The 20536-nt window shown below is 44.1% G+C and overlaps 1 protein-coding gene across 1 annotated transcript in view; it reads left to right on the top strand.

Moving 5' to 3' along the window:
* IFT80 (intraflagellar transport 80) overlaps window positions 1-20536 on the top strand; it is a 179819-nt gene that overhangs the window by 44102 nt on the left and 115181 nt on the right. The window contains exon 4 of the mRNA XM_019503222.1: window positions 12893-12961. Within this exon, the coding sequence (XP_019358767.1) occupies window positions 12893-12961 (69 nt within the window). The remainder of the gene's footprint in view (window positions 1-12892; window positions 12962-20536) is intronic.

Genomic DNA, 20536 nt, shown 5'->3' with positions numbered 1-20536 from the left:
TATGAGCATGTGGGTGTGTGTGGATATGTGGGGTGTGGGTAGATAGTGGGGCTGTGTGTGGGGGCAGGGTGGCTGGGCTGTGTGAGGAGGTGTTGGGGGTCTGTGTGTATGGCAGTATGAGGAGGGGTATGGGTTCATATGTATGATGGGGGGTGCTTGTGGGACTCACCCTATGAAGACAAACACACTGTGCTTGCCTCACTACACACACACTCTGTGTGCTTGCCTCATTGCTTACTCTCTCTCTCCCTCTCTCCCCTGCCGTCATGGCACACGTACGTACACACACACACACACCCACCCCCTTCTGGCCTCGAGGTACCAGCATGCCCCTGCTCCCGCGGTCCAGCGATGTAGCTGGGGGTCACGTGGTGCTGGAGCAGCCACATGCAGGGAAAGCTTCAGCAGGCAGACATTTCTGTGGGGCTGGGACGGGCGGGCTGGGCTAGCCTGACTCCTGCTGGCTTCCCCTGGGTCCTACTGCCCCTGGCTCCTGTCATCTTTGACAGGGAGTCTAGAGCAGATAAATATTAATTTTCTAAACTTTGTAGGTGCCCCGTGGGCCAGATAGAATGGCCTGGTGGGCCAGATCTGTCCTATGAGCTGTATTTTGCCTGCCCCTAGTCTGGGACCTGTTTCAAAAGCTGGTTGTCAGATATCTTATGATGTGTCCTGTCTAACGATGCTGGTGACATATAAACATGGCTTCAATACTCATGGTGCTACTTGAGTCAGAATGCTGGCATTACTTCTTCTGTCCTTCCAGTACACATGGAGGATTTTCCAAAGGCATTGCTGATAGTAACATTCCAAGGCTTTCAGGTGTTTCTGATAAATTGTCCAGGTTTCACACCCATACAACAGTATAGGGTTGACAACAGGTGATAATCCATCAAGACTATATGCTTTATTCTTCATCTGCTTAACGGCTTTCAAATCCTCTTGATAAATTGTTGAAACTGCAGGGTAGTTCTTAATGGGGTGTTGTAGAGTGACTTTTATGGTATTGTCTTCAACTGTAGAATCTTAGTTCAGGAGCTTTTAAATGTGCTTCTCCCACCATGCATTGATGGTGGAGCTGTCTTTTAAGCATGTCATCCCATCCTTGAACCGCAGAGGGATGGCTTCTTGTGTGCTTGGCCCATAGGTAGCTTTGGGCGAGCTGAAGAAATTATGCATGTCTTGGCTGTTAGTAAACTTTCAGATCTCTTTTGCTTTATCCTCCCACCACTTGTTCTTTCACTCTCAGATTTTCTTCTGGGCCTTAGCTTTAAGACTGCAGTAAGGAACTTGCTTCTGTTTGGAATTGATGTCATTCTTATCAAGCTTTGAAGAGTCTCCTTTTTCTCTCAGTGAGGGCTTGAATTTCCTTATCATTGTCATCAAGCCAGTCCTGATGTTCTTTGTGGAGAAGCCTGGATATTCTTTGCGCACCTCATGCATGCCTTTCTTGAGGCTCTCATAGTAATTAGTGGTGTCAGGATCACTACGGAGGTCAGAGCGTTTCTCACTAGGGCACTACTAGAGTTGATTGCTTTTAGCAAGGTCTTTCAAGAACTCACTATTGAGCCTTTTCCACGTTTGCTGCTTTTGTTTGTGTCATTTTGGGACGATAGGAATAGACATGATGGAACATATGAAACGATACAATCATAGAATCAGTGCCCAGAAGGGACCTGGAAGATCATCAAGTCCGGTCCCCTGCCTTAGGCAGGAGGTTGAGTTCAAACTAGCTCAACAAGGTGCTTATCCAGCCTCCTCTTGAACATCTCCAAGGATGGCAACCACGCCATCTCTGCTGGGGGTGTGTTCCAGGTTCTAGTTACCCTTACAGAGAAGAAGTTCTTCCTTATGTCCAGTCTAAATCTTCCCTCTGTTAGGTCGTGACCATTTTCCTTGCCCTCCCTAGGGGCACCTTCCTGAAGAGTTGCTCCCCCAGATCTTGGTGCTCCCCCCGACATACTTGTAGATTGCTATCAAATCACCTCTCAGCCTTCTCTTACTCAGACTGATCAAACCTAGTTCCCAGAGTCTCACCTCATAGGGCCTATCCTCCAGGCCCCTGCTCATGCGGGTGGCCCTTCTCTGCACCCTCTCGAGCTTATCCACATCCTTTTTGAAGTACAGTGCCCAAAACTGGGCACAGTACTCCAACTGCAGCCTCACCAATGCTGAGTAGAGCGGGAGAAGCACCTCTCTGGATCTGTTGGCAACATGTTGACTGATGTACCCCAGAGTTCTTTTCACCCTGCTAGCGACTTCATCGTACTGTTGGCTCATTCATCTTCTGGTTGATTGTGACCCCCAGGTCCCATTCAGATGCTGTGCCAGCCAGTGGGCTACTACCTATCCTATAGTTATGGTAAAGGTTCTTTCTACCCAGATGAAGGACCTGGCACTTTTTCATCTGGGTAGGAACAACCTTCACCATAACTATAGGATAGGCGGTAACTCACTGGCTGGCATAGCATCTGTCCAGCAGTTGATATGCTGGTCATAGCTTTGGTGATATGGATGTCCTGATGGTCCTGGGTGAGCACTATAACGTCAATCCATTGCCAGTGTTTGGAGTGGGTGTGTATCAGTGATGTCTTCCATTTGTTGGTTTGGCAGAATAAGGAGTTCGTGATAATGAGATCACATTCTGAACATTTGCTCAGGAGAACAATTCCATTTGAATTGACTTTCCCCACCTCTTCCTTTCCAAGTGTTTTTTCCCAAAGCTCAGAGTCCCTGCCCACTCTAGCATCAAAATCACTGTGAAGAATTATCTTGTTTGGGGAAAGATGACAGGACTTAGGTGAGTTTAAACTAGAATTCTTCTTTGTTTTATCATCTTCATCAAGGGTCATGGCATATGTACTGATGGCTGTTATCTCTTAGTCAGTTGAATGTAAAGGATCATGAGATGCTCATTGATGCCAGCTGGATAGTCTGGCATCTGAGTAACAATCTTGGTCTTGATAGCAAAACCAGTGCTTTAGATGTCTCTGTTTTTGGGGGAGTTTTCCTTTCCAAAAACTGTATAATCACCACTCTGTTCTGTAGAGCTTCTGATCTCCTATGCATTTTGTCTCACAAAGTACTGCAGTGTCAATATCAAATAACGCAAATTCTCTGGCCAAAAAAACTGTCCTTTGCTCATCGATCACTGTTAGGGTTGTCCATCAGGGTGCAGGTATTCCAGGTTGCAAACTTTATTACTTGATTTGAACCACAGATAGTGTGATCCCACTTAATGCAGACAGACTATGTTTTGGACACCTTTTCTGGCCCTCTCTGATGCAGGGTGAGCAGAGTGGATCCTGCATAGGCCTTCTCAGTCATGCTTGCAGCTGCCAAATTATACACCAGTCTCAGTTCCAAGTACAAAATAATTATCATACAATCATTGCCTCTATGTAGGTCCATGACTAAGGGCTTCTAGTAATCACTAGCCCTTGTCCCTATCACCATAGGACTTGGTATTGAAGGAAAATGACTGCCCATGTCTTTTTTTAACACGGGGAAGCCATTATGCATCAGCAACCACACAGTATTTCAAGGGAAGGAAACCTTAATTCAATCACAAAGAAAATCTAGACAACCAGAGATTTATATTCTGCATCATTCATCTGCCTCTGCAGTCACTGTGAAGTATTCTTTATTCATCTACCTGCTGTGTTGTTGACAACTTTTATTTTTATTTTTGCATTAGTGTTAGTCTGGAAATCTCATTCTCAACCTTGCCAGCATGGGTCACCCTACCAGGAATACAAAAATGCAGGCAGCATTGCTTTCAATGTCATTGGTAGCACCCAAGCCTCTCTACTACATCAAGATTGGTCCTTGGGCCCTGGGATGTATTAACAGGAATGTTGCATGCAAGTCATGGGAAGTGATTCTTTCACTCTGTTCATTACTGATGACGTCTCACCTAGACTATCCACTTTTAGGTCCTGCATTTCAAGAAAAATGTGGACAAACTAAAAGGAGACCAGTAGAGAACAGCAAAAATGCTTAGAGGTTTAGGAAATGTGGTTTTTCAGTCTGGAGAAGAGAGATTGGGAGGATGAATTTAATAACAGCCTTCAAAAGAGTTTATAAAGACGATATTTACCATCCCTTAAAAGACAATGGCTTGATCTATACCAGGTACCAAGATCTTTTCTGATATTGTGGTTAATTAGAAGAAAAGATAATATCGACTAAAGATTACTCTAGCTATTCTGATTGGTCTTATGTCAATCGCATGATTTACACTTCAGCATTTCAAATTATAATCTTGTGCTTGCACATTATAATTTCTAAACTATAATAAAATTATGGCTTTTTGATGACCTACCATAAGAAGAGGGGAAGATGTTTAAAACTCTAAATTTAGAAGGACATTTCATGGTTAAGATAATCTTAACAGGTAATTATAGATGATGGCTAGGAAATGGTATTCAGAGGTTTGCTTTTGGGAATTGACTTACAGGTTACATATATATATTAGAACAATAGTCCAGGGCAGCAGCAAGGTTTAATTGATTTCTAAAGGCCTGGTCACACAGTCGCACAGTTCTCACAGCCTTTAAGGCAGGAAGGGTGTCTAACACAAGAAGGCCAATGGATCTACGCATAGCTTGGGAAGTTGTGGGCATATGCCACACTGTTCCATAACATGAGATAAGGTGGCACCAGCTCACAGGGCCCAAGAATGGGGGGTCTAAGAGTTCCAGTTTTGGGGGAGCAGACCAAATTGGGAAAAGACCCAGAAAGCCCAAATTAAGATGCGCACATGGGATGGGTTTGTGAAACAAAGGAATATGCTGACAGGACAGAACGTGGGCAGTATGACGACCACAGAAAGACTAATCAGTAATGCCCACAGGTGAACAGTCATAAGGAAAGGAAAAGAACACAAAAGCAGAGACTTCATAGCAACAAAGCGGTCCCCCATCCCTGAAAAGGCTTCCCTGACAAAGGGTCCCTGAGAGGGGTCCCCAAGGCCACATGGACACAGAGGGGTCCCTCAGAGGGGAACCTGAGGCACCATGGACAGAGGGCATACCAGCACCCTGTCTCATCCACCCCACTAGGGGTGATGGTCCTCGACCTCTGTCTTCCAGGCTGCTGACATCTGACATTCAAGAGAGAACCTTGCATCCTGGCCAGATGTATCTTGACTCTGATGCCAGCCCTAGGATTGGTAGCTATAGAATTGCTTGCATTTTTCTTTTCTGTTATCACTGTGTATCAATAAATTTACCTATTATGAAATGGAAAGGTCGTGGTCAGTCTGAGGGTTTTGGATCCCCCCAGAACAAGGCATCTGGGTCATAGATCCAGTGCCAGCAATTGACGACTGCACTGGGACCAGGGACCGGGACCAGGACCGGGACCAGGTCCAGTGCCAGCAATTGGTGACTGAAACCCTGGAACTGGAACTTGAGGGCAATAACCTGACCGATCAGGGAATTTGTTGATACAGAGTGACCTTTTCTAGGGGTGTTTGCTAGGACTTGTAGTAAGGTAAAGCTGTATGGTAGTTTTAACGAGGGTTGTAAGGTAAGTAATCATGTTTGTGTTGAAGTTTTGTGTCTGAGTTTGGTTTTGTTGTATTGCTGGTCTATTGCTGGCTTGATAGGAAGTTAGGAGAGAGCGGAGAAAAGTGATCTCTCTGCCAGAGAACTGCGTGAATGAACAGGGAAAAAGTTTTTGGGAGCAGTTACAGTCCTCTGTGAGTGGTTACAGGAGAGTGTTGTTTTGCAGAAATTGTTTATGCATACGTTGGTTTGTTGTGCTACTTGCAAGCAGTTGCAGAGGATTTGTGCATTGGTATTAGATTTTCCCTCCAGGAATAGTGTGGAGATCCTAGACGGAAAAGTGTTAACAATTGTTAGAAGACAGCTGGATCATTCATCAGAAGCCATCTTCCTCTTAGCTTATGGCATGGCTTCCTGATGAATATCAAAAGCAAAGAGATCATGTTCTTTACACATCTGAAGAACATTTTGATAAATAGGACAGATTCCACTAGATAAATTTCCACCCCTAAGTGGAAGAAAGGTACACTGTGATGTAAAAACATCAGTTACATAGAATTGACACACACAAAGCTATTACAGTAGGATGTGGATATTCACAGGGTTAGGTTCCTTATCTTCCTGCAAAGATGAGGGTTTATGAAATACCTGGGGATATTCAGAGCCACAGCACACAGCTGAGTGGGAGTGCTGCAGTGCTTCAGCTATGTGCTGTGGCTTCTGTTTCAAAGGGCACACTTTTTCCAATCAGGTGCACAAAAGTACTGATGATCAGAGAAGCGGCACCGTTTGAAGTAAAAGCTTCAGCAAACAGCTGAGTGGTGCAGCTTGGTAATTGTATACAGTTAAGCAGCCTGCTGTAAATTAAGCAGGTTTGGGGACTGTTAACCATTGTGAACCATCTAGAAACAAAAAAATCTATTTTTTGCTGTGTTTTATGATATGTACTCCCTCATGAGAACTCTGCAGTTTTGATAAATTATTTGTTAAAGTACATCTCACAACCACCCTTGCATATCACCCTCCTGTAGAAAACTATACAGCTTTTTTCCTATCTTATGTCCAGACCACTGAGTGGCCTAATATAGGACCCTCAGCCCAACACACACAAACATACCAAGGACCTTTATGTACAGTTGGAGTATTATTTGAAAACTTTAAAACATGTATTCGTTTTTACATTTATTCCATGAGAATTCTAGTAGCAGGTGAACTGGAGGATGCAGGCATTCACGGGAGGGCCTCCAGATAGAACATTTCAGAGTTACTATCCCAGTTCCTAGCAACCAGTTGCTTTTAAAATAGAACAAATCACTGACCGCTATTTTTTAAGTATAATTCTAATTGCAGAGAGTTGAGGTTACACAATATGATGTTCACATGGTCCAAACTTTTTACTTTCAAAGGACTAAGACATAAACGTTTTCCTGAGACTGTTTCTTTTGTTTCCCAGAAGGATAACAGCTTAACCAGGTTCATTTCAAACATCATCAAAATGGGTTTCAGTGTTCATTAGATTTTTTTAATGTATTTATTTATCACAATAAAAAGGTAGCTTAGATCCTCTGGATGATGTTGAAGCCTGTTCCACTAGGGCATAAGCAACCTCTTCTGCTTCCCTGTGAAGCCAAGCCATTGTAGATGTGCAGAAAAAGCTGTTTAATCAGTACTGTTCCTTGGTAGAAGCATCCAACATGGATGTTGCTTTTGACAGGGCAGTGTTTCCATTTATTTTTAGATGTATTCTGAACATCCTTATATCCAATCACTGCAAGCCATCAAGAGTGTAGGAGGAGGTTAGGTCATATAATAATATACATATAAAAGCTCTTGAAGAAAGAAAAGTTATTCACCAGTAGAAAAAGTGGAGTTCTCTGAGATGTGTTTTCCACATACATATTTTATGATTAGGGCTCTGAGAAAATCACAGTTTTGCAGACTGCACAGATGCTGTGAAATTTGCCCGACACTTCAATTTTTAAAGGTTGTGAGCGTAGGCAGTGGAAGGTTGGGGCTAACGGGTCTTATCCCCCCCCAGATGCAAGGCAGCATAGTGGGACGCAAGGCAGCCTGAGTTCAGGCTCCAGCCAGCTGCAGCAGGGCGGGGAGAGGCGCACACAGACACAGAGCCTGCAGGTGGCTGGGATTGCAGCCAGATGGCAAGCAGAGCACTGCCCACCACAGCAGGTAAGTCAGGGAAGGGAAAGAGGAAGGGGCATGGGGGGGAGCAGATTGAGGCCCACACAGTGAGAGATGGAGAAGGGCAGGGGCAAGGACTGGGATGAATGGTGCCCCGGGGTGGGTTATAGGATGCTCGGAGCCCAGGTGGCTTGTCCAGGGGCGTGGGGGAGGGCTCCTGCCACTGTGGGGTGGAGGCAGCTGCCCAATGTGGGCTAGGCTCTGTGTACCACTGCCTCGGAAGCTGGTTGCTGCACATGACACCACATGCCTGCCACTGCCAGCTCCTGGAGCCAGCTCTCGAGGCAGTGGCACATAGATCCCAGCCCACAGTGGCAGCCCTCCTCCGCCCTGTGCGCTCATCCAGGGGGCATGTGGCCCATTGACCTCTCCCAAGGTGCACACAATGGCGGGAGCCCCCCGGCACCCCTGGACAAGCTACCCAGGCTCTGAGCGTCCCACGATCCGCTCTGGGGCCCTATTCACCTCAGTCCTTGTCCGTGCCTCTGCACTACTCTCTCCTTCACTGTGAGGGCCTCGATCTACCCCTTACCTGACTTACCTGCTGTGGTGGGCAGTGCTTCACATGCTGTCTGGTTGCAGTCGTGGCTGCCTGCAGGCTCTATGTCTGTTTGTGCATGCTTCTCCCTCTTCTCCCCACTAGCCCTGCTGCAGCTGCCTGAAACCTGCGCCCAGGCTGCCCTGCAGCCCACTGCGCTGCCCTGCCTTTGGGAGAGGGGGGCAGGGGCTAAGCTCCATTAGCCCCAGCCTTCCACCGCCTATGGCAGTGTGCCTGCCTGCCACACATGCATGGGTGAAGGATCATTTTTCAGAAATATTTACGGAACATTTGGCCAAGGCATTTGCCAAGATCAGTGGTAGATCCATGAATAGTCTGTGCAAAATTACACTTTACCCGCGCATGTGCCATGGATTTTCAACAAGAAATCTGTGATTTTCTCAGGGCCTTGTTTATGATCCAGCCTCCTTTTCTGCTACTCTGGAAACCTATTACCTATCTAGATTATTCATTGGTGAAGGAACAGAGTGGCAATTGAATTGGCACTGCCCTTTATATCTTCAGTGTTGGAGCAAAAGCATTGCAAGAGTAAATGAATGTTCCCAGTGAACACTTCTGGTCGAGAGACTCCTATCTTGAGTGCGCAAAGTGTATGTGCATAAAAAGTTTCACATTTTGGAAAACTCCAGTAGTGTCAGGTAATAGTAAATATTAGCTGAGACCAATATTTTCCGTTTGCTGCAGAAAGATGCAGGCTTTCTCATTTCAAGGAGAAAATCAGAGGAAACTGCGGGTTTCCCCTTGCAGGCTGGCGGCCTTTCCAGCCTGCAAGGACGCGTGCGTGCGTGTGTGTGTGTGTGTAGGGGGTGTGTGCTAGCTCTGGGGAAAGATGTCTGGGTGCTGGGGCTGCAACTGGGCAGGGGAGGTGGGGTGGAGGCACCTGCCCTTTTAGCAGGGGAAGGGGGTGAGGGGGCCCTTCAGGGTGCCAGGGAGCTGCATGGTTAGGCAAGCAGCACTGGGGCTGGTGCCTGTGCTTGCAGGGATGCGGCGGCTGGGAGATGCTGTCTGGGGTGGGGAATGTGGCCAAGACCACTTGGTGCAGCACAGGAGCTCCAGCCCAAGGCGGGAATGGGGGGTGCCACAGGCCTCCCCTCCTCCCTCCAGCTCACGCTGCGGCCAGACTCGCTTTGCTGCTGCCCGCATATGTCGGAGCCACTGCTGCTGCCGTGCTTCAGTCTGGGTGGGATGCAGGCAGCTGACGGCCCCCTCCGGCAGGGCTGGATGGGGAGGGGGGAAGGGAGCTGCAGGTCTGGAGTAAGGGGCACAGACAGGGCTAGGAGGTCTGTGGTTTGGGAGGGAGGGGCATTGGGGGAGGGGCTGTGGATGCAAAGGCCTTGACACCAGTAGGGCCAGGGGGCTGCAGGTTGGGAATGAGGGGCACCAGCATGGCCTGGGGGGCAAGGGATTGTGGGTTGGGAGTGAGGGGCACTGATGGGGATGGGGGCTGCAGTTTGGGAGTGAGGAGCACTGGGGAGAGGAGGTAGGGGGTTGGGAGTAAGGGGCACCAGCGTGGCCTAGGGAGGCGGGGGACTGTGGGTTGGGAGTAAAGGGCACTGGCAGGGCTGGAGGGGGCTGTGGCTTGGAAGTGAGGGGCAATGGTACAGGCAGGGCAAGAGCTATCAGGGTTACTCAGTGCCACAAAGCAGCGGCAGGGGGACAGCTGCAGCTGGACTCGTCTCCTGGTGAGCGAAGGTGGCAGGAAGAGCTGATTTATCATGATTAAAAAAAAAAAAAATCAAATGCCAAAATATATTGGTATTTAGAATTGATTTTATTATAGTGATTGAAGCACTGGTAGGCTTCCAAATTAAAATTGTAAATCTATCAATAAACATTGTGTTAAATTGATAACTGTATGTATACTGGCATTTCATTTTAATTGTAGAAAAACATTGAGTTTGAGTGGTTTAAATCGGAGAATTTAGGTGGGGGTTTTTTATCAGAGAATTTGCTATTTTTAAACAGGGAAAACCAGGATCCCTGTATATTAGTAAGTATTTCACTAAAGTTTGACTATGTTTCTATATTAAAACTATTTGAAATTGCTTAACTTAGGTATTGAAGTATTTCAGACGATGGCCTTTGTTCAGATAGAATCTCTTATTTTAGACAGTTTGAACAAGTCCAATTTAGGTGTTGTATACAACGTTGCTTTTAAAAAAACTCTCCCTGACCCCCAGTCTGCTCCCCAAAAACAAAAACCATTTTTTGCAAGAAAAAATATTCTTGACACATCTAGTCTGCTATACATAGAAAAGTGACGTTTGGCAGGTCGATAGCCTTTGGCACAGGGGAGAAGTAACTTTAGATTTCTGTTGAATATTTATTTTTCATTAATGAGACTTTGTGAATAACAGTATTCTATAAAACTTTAATGTAATGGCATGTTTAAAACAGGAAGGTAAGCTGCACTGCACATGCATGTATACGTGGAGCTTCAGTCTTTCTGCTTCAACATTTTTAGTAATGTGTAATTCAGCTCTGAACACCAAGCCTTCATTGTTGCTAAAATACTACTAAAATCCTACTTTATCATTACATTTCACCTTAATTTCTACTTTTATCATTTAAATTTATCAAGTGGCAAGCATCTAAGACCGCTTCCTGTTTTCTTTGAACCAACAGGTGACAGGCTTTGTGGATCAGGCAAAAGCAGTAGATGTGATGTACAGTAGACTTTAGCAAGGCTTTTGACACTGTCTGCCATGACAATATCATTAACAAGCTAAAAAGATATAGGCTAGACAAAAGTACTGTAAGATGGATACATAACTGGTTGGATCATTGTACTCAACAAGTAGTCATCAAGAGCACAGCGTTTAGTTGTGTGGAGTTATCAAGTGAGACTCGCAAGGTGTCTGTCATGGGTCCAGTATTTTTTCAGATCTTCTTTAACGATTTGGACGATAGCATTGAGTGCACATTTAGCAAATTTCTGGATGACCCCAAGCAGGGACACTTTGGAGGATCCAGAATGAATAACTGGAGAAATGATCGGTAACGGATCAGATGAGATTCAACAGGGACAAGTGCAAAGTCCTGTACTTGGGGTGGAATAGCTGCATGCGCAAATACAGTGGGAAGTGAATGGCTAGGTCAGGGCAGGCATTTATTTTGGGTGGAGGGCTGCTTAATGAGTTTTGGTGAGCTATTGAGGGCTGCAGGGGTAGCCCCGCCCCTTGACAGGTGCCCCACTCCTTGTTTGCCATCTTGGGACCAGAAGTCCAGCCCCCTGACCTTTGGCCCTGGAGATCCATCCCTTTGCCCCCAGGAAATATTCCTTTTGGGAAGGAAGGGTTGCCATCTTGGAACCAGAAAAAAAACAAATCATATACTAAAAGTCAGATACCTACTATAAATTAAATTAAATTAAATTAAATTTTATTACAAAAAGTATTTTGTCATGATTTGTGTTTGTGTAGTGTATATAGAAATGATTGCATAATAACTCAAAAATAAGGTCTTACTTTTGTATATTGTGTGTTGGGTGTGGGCAGGTCCCCCAGCAGCTGCAGCAGTGGCAGCAGCAGCCCTACCTGGAAGCTACATGTTGGCTGAGCCATGCACTTCTGTTCACAAGGGTGGGTGTGAGGCATGTGGGATGGGCGCCTGTGGGCTGCATGAAATTGCCTGGTGGGCCAGGTGCGGCCCGTGGGCCATATTTTGCCCACCCCTAGGGTAAGCTGTACTACTGCAGAGAAGAACCTGGCAGTATGAGCCAACAGTGTGCTCTTGTTGCAAGAAAAAGCCATCAGTACCCTGTGTTGTATTAACAGTAATGTCACTCGCAAATCAGGAGAAGTGATTATTTTACCGTATTCAGTACTAAATGAGGCGTCACTGGAGTACTGTGTCCAGTTTTGGGCCCCATACTTCAAGAGGGATATGGGCAGTTTGGAAGGAGTCTAGTACAGGGCAGCAAAAATGATTTAGGGGCTTTGGAGGCAAGGAAAAGGAAAGACTGAGGGAGGATTTGATAACAGTCTTCAGATACTTGAAGGAAGATCGGTTTTTCTCTGTGATTGTAGGGGAGAAGACTAGGAGCAATGGCTTTAAACTGCAGCAGAGGAAATCTAGGTTGGGAATTAAAAGGAACTTTCTCACTGCAAAGGGTGGTCAAGCACTGGAACAGGCTACCTAAAGAAACTAGAATCCATCCTTGGAAGTTTCAAGAGCAGGTTAGACACTTGGCTGGAATGGTTTAGACAGGGGTAATCCTGTTTTGAGTAGGGGCCTGGACTAAATGACCTTGTGAGGTCCCTTCCAGCCCTAGTTTCCTGTGATTATGTGAACAATAGTTTGATGTTACCAGATGTGAATAGATCTCAGATTAATTGAAAGGTGTTGGTAATGAACTTTCTGTTTCTTGAAGTAGTGTCAGGCAAGAATACGATAAAGTATGTGCATGTGGAGTGTGGAGGAATAGCTCTGATATTAGTAAAAGAAAAAGTTTAAAAAACTTTTTTCTTGAGATATATGTTTGCTTTATTGTAAAATGCTATGTAGCAAGATGTGAATGTCAAGGAACTCTGTTTTAAATAAAAATACTTTGAAGCTAACTAAGTTTTAAACTGCTATACATTTTAAATTTGTAATTTGCGTGGTATGTTTTTGTTGTTTATAGTGGGTGAAGATGGACAAATAAAAATCTGGTCTAAAACTGGAATGCTGAGATCCACATTAGTACAGCAAGGTAAGTTTAGTTTCAGTAAAGAACACTCAAAACTTTTAAATTTGACCATATTTGTATAATACAAGTACTTTCCCCTAATTTGACAGTAATCTTTTGATTTAAGATATCACTTCCATTAAACTCAAAAGGAATTTTCTTGTTGATTCAGTGGGAGCTAGATCAAATTGTATTTTGTGAAAGGCAAGGCTTCTCTGAAAACCTCTTCACATGAAGACTTTTGGCTTCAGGTTGGCTCCTGCTGACTATAGGTTTGTATATGGAACCTTTTGCCAAATGTATCAGCTACAAAAGTTGTCAGTTGAAAATGTATCATTTCAGTGATTGAAGTTCATGCAGTTTATCTTCAAAAATTAGTCATTGTAAAAATAAAAATGTTTTAATATTTTAAATATTAAATGACAGTATAGGTATCAGTAGAAGTATACACAGATACTGTACCAGTTAAAAAGCAATCTAAAATTACAGTTTATAAAGGCCCCTTTTTATAATGGGATTATTTGCATCTAGTATCTTTTAGTCAAGTTGCCTCTTATTTGTGTGTCGCAATCTTAAAAAATGATGCTTTTTCTGCTCTTTAATGCACAATCTGTCCTGCTGTGGTCTAAAGCTCTGTTACTTAGGCTACATGCAGAGGTTACACTCTTAGACAGACCTAACTAGGGTTAGGTTGATCTAAATCCTGTTCTATACAGACATTCATGAATGTTAGATTGGAAAAAAAATGGCCAGCCCAATCTTACCTAGTAAAGAGGTGAACTAAGTTTGACTGGGAACACTTTAGCCCAATCTGACAAATGTATGCACATATTTGGAACGCCGCCTTGGGGCTGGTAAAGCACAGCTGTTTGGCTTAGCCTCAGTGCTTCATTCTTCCTAAACCCCTTCCCCTCCCTCCAACCTTGTCTGGGCTTATTTTAGCTGCCTGACTCCCCTGGATGGACAACAGTGCATCAGACTGACCACTCCCCCGATCCTCCCTCCTCCCACCCCCACACACCCCAGCTTACTTAGATTGGGTTTCTGGTATGGCTCTTGGTACCAGCAGTGTGTGCACAAGCTGGACCCAATCTATGACTGAATGGTTTAAAGTAAGCCATGGGATCATAGATCAGAAACGGTGAACGTGTGCATGTATCCTTAGCATTTAGCACCTTCCAAGTGATACTTCTTTTTAGTGTATAAACCTTTGTGCCAAAATATTGGCACCAAAACATAATTAAATTTGGTGTCGCTTAAAATAGTTTACTAAAATTTTATTCAGTACTCATATTTTTGTGTCTTTAAAAAAGAAAATAAAAATTGAAACAGTATTGTAAATGTGGGTTAAATTCAGAAAGTCAGGGTTCTAGTAATGTTATACATCCTTATAGTGCACAGTGACATGTTGGAAGGAAATGAATGGTATTAGCAGCCAAGTGGAAAAAAACAGACTTCATAGATCATTTGGCATTCTGGGGAGCAGGTTAACTCCAGTGGAAAATTCACTGTGGTATTTTAATCAAGCTTTTTCTTTAGTAAACCAAGTTATGCTTATTAGAAAGTCAAATAGGAGACAAAGAACGTCTATATGTTGCAATTATGATTTTTGCAGTTTAAGCTAAATAATTTATACCAGTTATATTGTAGTTTACAAGATAATGCTGCTGAAAATGCCATAGAACTACAACATAAATCTTTTAACAAGTTGATAAACAAAACCTTGTACTGTACCTACTTCCCTTTCTGGTGCTTTTGGTTTGATGTCTTTCATGAGCAGAACATTTACTTCTAAAAAGGTGTTTAGTACTTTGCTTTGATTGTATACTCATTCACAGATCTCAGAACTTTCCAGACAGAAGTGATTAAACTTTATAAAATCTTTATGAAGTAGTCAAGATTACGTGGCCACACTTAACAGGGTCAGTGAAATGAGACATACAGAAGGAGAGATTGAGGCCCAATGAGATTACGCTGTGAGCCAGTTTCAGGTCTGAAAATAGAATTCAGAAGTCCTGACTACCAGCTTAGCTGTGCTAATCATTACAGTATGTGACCAAATTGTGCACAGCTGACCTTAAGAAAAAAGATATCTTTTGGTTGAATACCATTTATCAAAACAGAGCTGAATTATATAAGTTCAGCCCTCACATAAGTAGAGCAGCTCTTTAAATCTCTTATCAGTCTTTAAGGCCTCCTCTACACATTACAGGTATTGGGCAATTAACTGGTTAATTGCATAATTACCTTGAGACCAGCTACACAGGCAAAGTAGCTATCGCACAATAAAAAGCTCCAACTAGCTATAAAGTTAGACCTTGAAAATGTGTAGTAACTTTATAGATGGTTGCTAGCAAGCTTTAATTTCCACGCATAGCAAGGTCTCCTTTGCAGCTATGAGCCAGTCAGCTGACAGGCCTCCCAGGATCCCAAACCCTGAGGATCATGGCTGCTGTGATTCTGCAAGGCTCAGGGTGGGTGTGAACTGAATAACTCTGTGTCCAGGCTGCATGTGAGGCAGTGCCAGGAGCCAGAGCCATGTGAATTTGTGGGGTCTCTAGGTCCAGGCTATGCATGGCCCCTGTGGCTGGGAGCCCCCTCAACAAAGGAAGCTTCCCCATGGGTGCCTGCTTCTTGCAAATACAGGGGGAGTCCAGGATTAGGCTTCTTTTAGACCAGCAATAAGGTGCAATTGGTTCTAATGTGTGATCTTACAGTTGTTTCTCCTGTCACGTACATGTGGTATGGATCGTGTATTGGATCCGATCGCACCTTTTGCCGCATATGTAGAGGGAGCCTAATATAGCATATTACAAAAAGTGTTATGATCTAATCTGGACTTTGGGATTCATTATTCTTACAATTACAAGTCCAATATTGATATAAAACAAACAAAAATCCTAATACTCCCCCATTTCCTATGTTGTCTCTAGTAAATAAGAAGGATATGGTAAACAAAAAAACAAGACTTTTATGTCTTTTTTTTTTCTTTTAAAAAAGAAAGAGCTACTAAGATTAGTTCCATTTTTAACTGTTATATTTGTTATTTTACACAAATGAAATTTCTCAATAAGAAACATGGTTGTCTGTCCTGTAATCATGCTGATATTTAAACTCTTAACTTCAGGCCAATCAGATAAATATGTTAAAAATAAATATGAGGAAAAATATGAAGCAACAACTGTGATTTTTAGATCAGCAGCTTGTGCTGATCATATTTTTCTGACAAAACATCATCTGGCAAAGTTACCCTTCTATTTTTCTTCAACTATTAATCAAATTTCTAACTGATCTGTTTATGGTGCTTTAAATGGGTTAAAGCTCTCTCTATTGGTCACGACACATTCAGTATATGAAGACTGAAAGTGAAAATACCTGTCTCAATTTTCCATTCAGAAACCAGAGGTGTTTTGGCACAGAGGGAGAGAAGGAAATAGACCTCTGAACACATCAACCATTTCCATAATGTTGCTATATCTTTTATATAAGGGTGCACCAATAAAGATTTTCTTGGCTGATAGCAGATTATTCACCAGGCATATCAGTCAGTAGCGATCTGATAACTGATTTACAGGAATGCAGCGAGGCAGTGTGGAGGGGAAGGGGGATGAGGGGGACAGATTGGGGCACCCATGGTGAATGAGGGAGGGGCTGGGGCTGGGAGTTGAATGGGACCTGGGGCCAGGGCAGGGACTGGGATGGAGCCACAGGCTCAGGGGATCAGTGTCCCGGCACTTAAAAATGGTGGTGGTGGTCAAATGAGCTTTAGTTCAAGCACTACCGCCACCATTTTTAAGTGCCAAGACACTTTTTTAACGGGAGCCAAGCAGGACAAGGATGGAGGCAGGCTGCCCACTATGGGCTCGGGGCTCTTTGCCTGGTTGCCTTTGCCCTGGAAGCTATGCGGTCTGCATGCCCCCTACCCATCCAGCAGCTAGGGGCAGCTTGCCACTGCCACTGGACAGGCGGGGGGGGCACAGCCAGCGTGCAACTCCTGGGGAAAAGGCAGCAGGACAAAGAGCCCCAAGTCCACAGTGGGCAGCCTGCCTCTGCCCTCACCCCACTTGGCTCTGCTCCAGTTCAAAGTATCCTGGCACTTTAAAATGGTGGCAGCAATGCTTGAACTAAAGCTCATTCAATGAGCTTTAGTTCAAGTGCCCCGCTGCCATTTTTAAGCGCCAGGATGCTGATCCCCTGGAAGAGCCACCCGTGGCTCTGTCCTGCTTCCCCGGGGTCCCATTCACTGCCCTGCCCTAGCCCCTGCCCCTACTCCTCTCCCTCCCTTACTGTGGGGGTCTTGATCTACCCTCTCCCCACCCTCCTTTCCTTCCAAAGACGTATCTGCAAGGCACGATGCTCTCCATGCTGCCTGGTACATGTGTGCAGCTGTGCACATGCATGCAGTGTATGGAGGCCCCAGCCAGAAGGCATATTATATTGATTGGTACATTATTGGCTATACCAGCCAAAAAAAGCAGATAATGTTAATTTTCCATTTATTGGTGCCAGTCCAATATGGCACTGATATATTTGTGCACCTCTACTTTTTATATACTTTGGCCATGCTTATATATACTAAAAACTAGGGAAGTTTGTGTACTGACCACGTTTTCAAGGGGTGTATATATTTAAATTCACTGCCATGTGTAGACAGATGCATTTACACAAATGTTTTGCAATTCTGGTAATGAACCATAAAATATTTCAGTGACTGAAAACTAAAATTTGAGCATATTTACAGAGAAGCTATTTGGAGCTGGATATTTAGGATTTCAACATCTGACTCGGTGATGATATTTTAAGTATGCAGGCATCATGCTTAGGTCTGGAATATTTGCTGGAGTATTTTTATATTCTTGGCTGATTAAGCCATTGCCATGTTCATGTTGTGGGAAATATTTTTGTTCACATGTCTGATCTGCTGGTGTCACATCAGGAACATAGGAGTGCTTCATCGTTACTGATTCAGTAAAGACATAAAAGATGCTCTTTTTGGAGGCTGTTGTAGAGCAGTTAGAAAATAGATGACTAAATGTAGCCTGGCTCAATGGAGTGAATAGGACTTCTGGATACATAGTCCAATAAAGCCAAATATGAGAGAAGGCAGTTTTTAAAATGTGGGTCAAACTGTCAAATTGAGAAACAAAACAACAACACAAAAAGGAGAAAATTTGAAATGTAGCAAACATGCACTACCTCTTTTTTCCCCATCTTGTCAAAAGATTGCTTTAACTTTTCTTTAAGGACTGACTATTTCAGACTTGTGTTGAGAAATTTTAAATATCAAAAACGATAGTGCACATTGAGAGTAGTCTGGGACATGTAAAATTCATATATATATTGTTGATATATAAATTTCCCAGTTAAAAATTAGACCTCATCACTTTCCAAAAAAAAGGGAGAGAACTCTATTTATTTATTTATTTATTTATGAATACAACTATTTTGTCTTTTGTTTATCATCTCTTCAGAATAAAACACACTTTCAGAACAACTCTTGTCTTCCAGTAGAAACTTTTGCCTTAGAGCAGTGGTTTTCAACCTGTCCATGGACTGATGGGGGTCTGCAGGCTGTGTCTAAGGGGTCCATGAAAGATGACTTTGATCAATCAAAACTATGAATGCCCACACTTAACCATTCAAAGGAGTCCGTACCTCCATTCAAAATTTTTTAGGGGTCCACAAATGAAAAAAAGCTGAAAACAACTGCTTTAGAGTATGGACATATGTACTTTTGAAGCCATTTTGTAAAGGAAATGTTTCAAACTGAGAAGCTGGGAATCATAGAATCATAGAAGTAGGGTTGGAAGGGACCCTGTAGATCTTCAAGTCCGACCCCCTGTCTGGGCAGGAGAAAAAACTGGGCTCAAATGATCCCAGCTAGGTAGGCATCAAGCCTCCTCTTAAAGACCCCCAGGGTAGGAGCCAGCACCACTTCCCTTGGAAGTTGGTTCCAGATGCTAGCCACCCTAACTGTGAAGTAGCTCTTACAAATGTACATATGTTCATAGTCTTAATATTCTACTTTCACATATTAAAATTTCGCAAACTCATTCTTGTCAACCAGCTATGATAAGCTAAATTCATTATTTGTGGTAGTGGGGAAGAACTCTGAGCTTTGAAACTGAAGTCACAGAAAATGAAAGTAATTCCACATCAACTCACACAATAACTCTCTTCTACAGAGGCAGGGGAGCAGGAGTGCATAGGGTGGCTGGACTCCTCTTGAATTTAGGGATTATTTGGTAGGGGAATTTGTTTGTTATAAATTGTTATTTTAATATGTTGTTGTTTTTATGAATTACTAGCCAATTGCTCATCAAGAATGACATGGGAGGGTAGGTGGGGATGGAGCACTGCCACCCAACGCCCTGCGCTGCCGCCACTGCACTGCAGCCACTGTACCTCTGGCCCCGTGCAGTCCCCCCCACTCCCCATGTACCGCCCCATGCAAGGCTGCTCTGTCTCCGCCACCTGCAGGGAATGGCAGGGGGATAAGGCCAGTGACGCTGGCCCCATCCCCCTGCTCTGTCACTGCTGCCTGCAGGGAGTGGGGTTGGGGGGGACAAGGCCAGCAGCACTGGCTTCCCCCGTGCTGCCCCCGTCCCTGCCATTATGGCAGCACATCGCCACAGCCTCCTGTCCAGAACACTGTTGGTGTTTCAGACAACCAATCAGTGTATGAATAAAGCATTACGGACAGACACTGACAGACAGGCAGAGGCTTTTATAATATTAGAATTTTCTTATATATGTGATTGAAAGTCTTCCTCAGCCTTTTGGGGAAGGCATATAAATCTAATAAATATTATTTTTCTTCTACTGCAGAACCTACTGGTGGTACTATATTTACCTAAAACTAAAATCCAAGACACCTTGGAATTTAAGATTACCACCTCCCTCCCCTCGCAATAATTAAATTATATATATGGAAAATTTAGAAATTATTATGATTTTCCATGTACAGAATGTAATTAATGGAAGGTTGTTTAAAATTTGTGCCCATCACTGCTATGCTGGGGAAAGCAGTGGTGAGGAGCCAGACCTGTGCCCCTTGCTCCCCTGTATCTTGTTCCTCCATGCCTGTCCCCCCTGCTGCCTACCTGCTGCCATGCACACTCCTTTCAAATACCCATCTGCTGCCTGTCTCCCACTGTCCATCCTCCCCCCACCATGTTTGTGCCTGGTCCACCCTGCAGCCTGCTTTCCCCACCCCTTGTTCTCCCCTGTAGTCAGCATAGCCAGGGAGAAGATGGCAGCTCCCAGTAGAGCTGCGTTGGAGTTGGAGGTATTGAAATGAAGCAGAAGATAAGTGAGGTGTGAGAAAACAAGCCTATAAATTAAGCAAATAAATACAGGCTCAGGCTTGTCCCTGCTTGGACAATCCCCCAGCTCCCCTGCCAGCCCCTCTACAGGAAGGTAAGCACTCAAATATGTTTTTGAAACTGGGTGCCACCTAGTTCATAGAAGTTAGGCAGGGGCACCTTGAGTCTAAAAATGTTGAGAATCACTACTGTAGGTGTATGTCCAGAGTGGACTGATTTAAATCACAAATTTTAACTGCTGCTGGGCACTGGTGGCAGTGAAGAGCTACAGGGT

This window comes from Gavialis gangeticus, unplaced genomic scaffold, assembly GCF_001723915.1.
Source record: "Gavialis gangeticus isolate Ggan-Ray unplaced genomic scaffold, GavGan_comp1, whole genome shotgun sequence".
NCBI classification, from domain to species: Eukaryota; Metazoa; Chordata; order Crocodylia; family Gavialidae; genus Gavialis; species Gavialis gangeticus.
Note: the sequence above shows the minus strand (reverse complement) of the source record. Positions and strands in the feature narration are given on the sequence as shown.